General features: G+C 41.4%; 1 protein-coding gene across 1 annotated transcript; it reads right to left on the bottom strand.

Annotated features, from left to right (window-relative positions):
• Window positions 1-297: 297 nt before the first annotated feature.
• Window positions 298-698, bottom strand: LOC111539916 (prothymosin alpha-like). The gene has a single exon (XM_023207956.2). The coding sequence runs from the start codon at window positions 649-651 to the stop codon at window positions 319-321; it is 333 nt and encodes a 110-aa protein (XP_023063724.1). The 5' UTR covers window positions 652-698; the 3' UTR covers window positions 298-318.
• Between the last annotated feature and the right edge of the window lie 4,918 nt (window positions 699-5,616).

Below are 5,616 nucleotides of genomic sequence, written 5' to 3'. Positions count from 1 at the left end.
AATGGCTGACCCTAACAATATGTACAAAAATATAAAATGTAAATAAAAAATACAAACAAATTTCCTTTTTAAAGTACTTTTAAGAAAAAAAGCAGGGCCTTGGAAGTTCTGGTTCTTTTTTCCTCCCCTGTTGCAAATTCTCATGGTTTGGGTTGGGTGGTGGAGAACGCGTGTCATCTGTGGGTGGCACTGCCCACGGTGGGCGGGCGGGCGGGCCTCTCTACTCAAAGGTGACCACGTTTAGATTCTGAGACGGGAAGTGGAGGGTGAATAGGTCACGGCGGCCTTTTTTTAGTTTAACTTTTCCTTTTTTGCTGTCTAGTCATCCTCGTCGGTCTTCTGCTTCTTGGTATCAACATCGTCATCCTCATCATCTTCAGCTGCCCGCTTGCCCGTAGCTGACTCAGCTTCCTCATCTTCATCTCCATCCTCTTCCTCACCATCACCTTCTTCTTCCTCCTCCTCTTCCTCCCCACCTTCTTCCTCTTCTTCGTCTACCTCATTGTCAGCCTCCTGCTCCCCGTTTTCCTCATTAGCATCCCCGTTAGCAGGGGCGTCTCTTCCATTGTCTGCCTCTTCCACAACTTCCTTCTTCTCCTTTAAGTCCTTGGTGGTGATTTCGGAGCTGGTGTCTACGGCTGCGTCTGACATGGTGGGGCACGCCGGTGATCCGATGCAGGGGATTTAAAAAGAAAGCGAGCAGGCTATTAATTGTTGCCTCAATTTCAGAGGCTGCTATTGGTCTATTCAGGGATTCAACTTCTTCCTGGTTTAGTCTTGGAAGAGTGTACGTGTCCAGGAAATTATCCATTTCTTCTAGATTTTCTAGTTGATTTGCGTAGAGGTGTTTATAGTATTCTCTGATGGTAGTTTGTATTTCTGTGGGGTCGGTGGTGATATCCCCTTTATCATTTTTTATTGCGTCTATTTGATTCCTCTCTCTTTTCTTCTTTATTAATCTTGCTAGCGGTCTGTCAATTTTGTTGATCTTTTCAAAAAACCAACTCCTGGATTCATTGATTTTTTGGAGGGTTTTTTGTGTCTCTATCTCCTTCAGTTCTGCTCTGATCTTAGTTATTTCTTGCTTTCTGCTAGCTTTTGAATGTGTTTGCTCTTGCCTCTCTAGTTCTTTTAATTGTGATGTTACAGTGTCAATTTTAGATCTTTCCTGCTTTCTCTTGTGGGCACTTAGTGCTATAAATTTCCCTCTACATACTGCTTTAAATGTGTCCCAGAGATTCTGGTATGTTGTATCTTTGTTCTCATTGGATTCAAAGAACATCTTTATTTCTGCTTTCATTTCGTTATGTACCCAGTAGTCATTCAGGAGCAGGTTGTTCAGTTTCCATGTAGTTGAGCGGTTTTGATTGAATTTCTTAGTCCTGAGTTCTAGTTTGATTGCACTGTGGTCAGAGAGACAGTTTGTTATAATTTCTGTTCTTTTACATTTGCTGAGGAGTGCTTTACTTCCAATTATGTGGTCAATTTTGGAATAAGTGTGATGTGGTGCTGAGAAGAATGTATATTCTGTTGACTTGGGGTGGAGAGTTCTATAGATGTCTATTAGGTCCGCTTGGTGCAGATATGAGTTCAATTCCTGGATATCCTTGTTAACTTTCTGTCTCGTTGATCTGTCTAATGTTGACAGTGGAGTGTTGAAGTCTCCCATTATTATTGTATGGGAGTCTAAGTCTCTTTGTAAGTCTCTAAGGACTTGCTTTATGAATCTGGGTGCTCCTGTATTAGGTGCATATATATTTAGGATAGTTAGCTCTTCCTGTTGGATTGATCCCTTTACCATTATGTAATGGCCTTCTTTGTCTCTTTTGATCTTTGATGGTTTAAAGTCTGTTTTATCAGAGACTAGGATTGCAACCCCTGCTTTTTTTTGTTCTCCATTTGCTTGGTAGATCTTCCTCCATCCCTTTATTTTGAGCCTATGTATGTCTCTGCATGTGAGATGGGTCTCCTGAAGACAGCAGACTGATGGGTCTTGACTCTTTATCCAGTTTGCCAGTCTGTGTCTTTTAATTGGAGCATTTAGTCCATTTACATTTAAGGTTAATATTGTTATGTGTGAACTTGATCCTGCCATTATGCTATTAACTGGTTATTTTGCTCATTAGTTGATGCAGTTTCTTCCTAGCCTCGATGGTCTTTACATTTTGGCATGATTTTGCAATGGCTGGTACCGGTTGTTCCTTTCCATGTTTAGGGCTTCCTTCAGGGTCTCTTGTAAGGCAGGCCTGGTGGTGACAAAATCTCTAAGCATTTGCTTATCTGTAAAGAATTTTATTTCTCTTTCACTTATGAAACTTAGTTTGGCTGGATATGAAATTCTGGGTTTAAAATTCTTTTCTTTAAGAACGTTGAATATTGGCCCCCACTCTCTTCTGGCTTGTAGAGTTTCTGCCGAGAGATCTGCTGTCAGTCTGATGGGCTTCCCTTTGTGGGTAACCCGACCTTTCTCTCTGGCTGCCCTTAAGATTTTTTCCTTCATTTCAACTTTGGTGAATCTGGCAATTATGTGTCTTGGAGTTGCTCTTCTGGAGGAGTATCTTTGTGGCGTTCTCTGTATTTCCTGAATTTGAATGTTGGCCTGCCCTGCTAGGTTGGGGAAGTTCTCCTGGATGATATCCTGAAGAATGTTTTCCAATTTGGTTCCATTTTCCCCCTCACTTACAGGCACCCCAATCAGACGTAGATTTGGTCTTTTTACATAATCCCATACTTCTTGCAGGCTTTGTTCATTTCTTTTTCTTCTTTTTTCTTTTGGTTTCTCTTCTCGCTTCATTTCATTCATTTGATCCTCAATTGCTGATACTCTTTCTTCCAGTTGATCGAGTCGGTTGCTGAAGCTTGTGCATTTGTCACGTATTTCTCGTGTCATGGTTTTCATCTCTGTCATTTCGTTTATGACCTTCTCTGCATTAATTAGTCTAGCTGTCAATTCTTCCACTCTTTTTTCAAGATTTTTAGTTTCTTTGCACTGGGTATGTAATTCCTCCTTTAGCTCTGAGAGGTTTGATGGACTGAAGCCTTCTTCTCTCATCTCGTCAAAGTCATTCTCTGACCAACTTTGATCCGTTGCTGGCGATGGGCTGTGCTCCTTTGCAGGGGGAGATGCACTCTTATTTTTGGAATTTCCAGCTTTTCTGCCCTGCTTTTTCCCCATCTTTGTGGTTTTATCTGTCTCTGGTCTTTGATGATGGTGACGTACTGCTGGGGTTTTGGTATAGGTGTCCTTCCTGTTTGATAGTTTTCCTTCTGACAGTCAGGACCCTCAGCTATAGGTCTGTTGGAGATTGCTTGAGGTCCACTCCAGACTCTGTTTGTCTGGGTATCAGCAGCAGAGGTTGCAGAAGATAGAATATTGCTGAATAGCGAGTGCACCTGTCTGATTCTTGCTTTGGAAGCTTCCTCTCAGGGGTGTACTCCACCCTGTGAGGTGTGGGGTGTCAGACTGCCCCTAGTGGGGGATGTCTCCCAGTTAGGCTACTCAGGGGTCAGGGACCCACTTGAGCAGGCAGCCTGCCCCTTCTCAGATCTCAACCTCCGTGTTGGGAGATCCACTGCTTTCTTCAAAGCTGTCAGACAGAGTCGTTCGCGTCTGCACAGGCCTCTGCTGCTTCCCCTGTTATTTTTTAGTTGTGTCCTGTCCCCAGAGGCGGAGTCTACAGAGACAGGCAGGTTTCCTTGAGCTGCTGTGAGCTCCACCCAGTTCGAGCTTCCCAGCGGCTTTGTTTACCTACTTAAGCCTCAGCGATGGTGGGCACCCCTCCCCCAGCCTCGCTGCTGCCTTGCGGTTAGATTGCCGCAGACTGCTGTGTTAACAACGAGGGAGGCTCCGTGGGCGTGGGACCCTCCCGGCCAGGTGTGGGGTATATTCTCCTGGTGTGCCAGTGTGCTTACAGCGCAGTATTGGGGTGGGAGTTACCCGATTTTCCAGGTGTTATGTGTCTCAGTTCCCCTGGCTAGGAAAAGGGACTCCCTTCCCCCCTTGCGCTTCCCAGGTGAGGCGATGCCTCACCCTGCTTCAGCTCTCGCTGGTCAGGCTGCAGCAGCTGACCAGCACCGATTGTCCGGCACTCCCGAGTGAGATGACCCCAGTACCTCAGTTGAAAATGCAGAAATCACCGGTCTTCTGTGTCGCTCGCGCTGGGAGATGGAGACTGGAGCTGTTCCTATTCGGCCATCTTGCTCCGCCCCATAAGTCAGGTTTTCTAAGGCTTTTTTAGTTCAGTTCAACTTACAGATATGAAAAGTTCATAGTTGACTTTTCAAATCACTGGAATGAGAGGGATGCATACAAGTGGCACTCAACAATTGGGGCAATGGTCTAATCATTCACAGAAAATATTTATTACAAATTGAGGTATTAACATTAAGTAAAGGGAACTAGAAAATTTCCATATGTTATTATCTCTGTTTTGTGTATGTTTTATAGCATTTAAAAAAAAATAACATTTCAAAATAAGATCAAGATTCCTGGGGAAAAAATTCTAGAAATGGCTTCAAGACTGATTATATAAATGCATGTGCATAAAAATATAAAATATTTTTATATAAAGTGGTAAAATATAAAATGTACATACAATCTAGCATTTTAACCACTTTTAAGAGTATAGTTCAGTGGCATTAAATATATTCACATTGTACAACTATCACCATCATCCATCTCTAGAACCCTTTCATCTTCCCAAAATGAAACTATACCCATTAAACAAAATATCTCCACTCCTCCTCCCCCGAGTCTCTGGCAACCACCATTCTACTTTTTGTCTCTATGAATCTGACTATTGTAGATACCTCATATAAGTAGAAGCAGACAGTACTTGTCCTCTAGTGACTGACTTATTTCACCTAACGTAATGTCTATAAGGCTTATCTATATTGTAATATGCATCAGAATTCCCTTTCTTTTTAATGCTGAATAATATTTGATTATACATAGACACAATATTTGTATTATCCATTCATCCACTGATAGATACTTGGATTGCTCCCACCTTTTGGCTATTGTGAATAATACTGTTATCAATACGAGTGTATAAATGTCCATTTGAGGCCCTGTTTTCAATTAGGGCATATAGTCAAAAGTGAAATTCCTGGATCATCAGGTAATTTTATTTTTAACGTTTTGAGGAACCATCATACAGTTTTTTACCAAGGTCATAACATTTTACATTCCCAGCAGCCCTACACAAGGGTTCCAGTTTCTCCACATCCTTGCCAATCCTTATTTACTGTTTTCTGTGTTTTTTTTTTTAAATGATATCTATTCTAATAGGTGAAAAGTGGTATCTCCTTGCGGGGTTTTTTTTTTTTTTTTTTTTTGCATTTCTCTAGTGATTAGTGATGTTGAGCATCTTTTCATGTGCTTTTTGGTCATTTATATAGTTTCTTTAGAGAAATGTCTACTCAAGTCCTTTGCCCATTTTTAAAATTGGATTGTATGGTTTTTTCGTTGTTGAGTTGTAGTTCTTCACATATTCTTGCCATTTCTCCCTTCTCAGATATCTTAGGTATCTCTTTCTTTTTCCTTTTTCTTTTTTTTCTTTTCTTTTCTTTTCTTTCTTTTTTTTTTTTTTTTTTTTTTTTTTTTTTTTTTTTTTT

Source organism: Piliocolobus tephrosceles, chromosome 4, assembly GCF_002776525.5.
Source record: "Piliocolobus tephrosceles isolate RC106 chromosome 4, ASM277652v3, whole genome shotgun sequence".
NCBI lineage: Eukaryota > Metazoa > Chordata > Mammalia > Primates > Cercopithecidae > Piliocolobus > Piliocolobus tephrosceles.
This window is presented reverse-complemented; position numbering and strand designations above follow the sequence as displayed.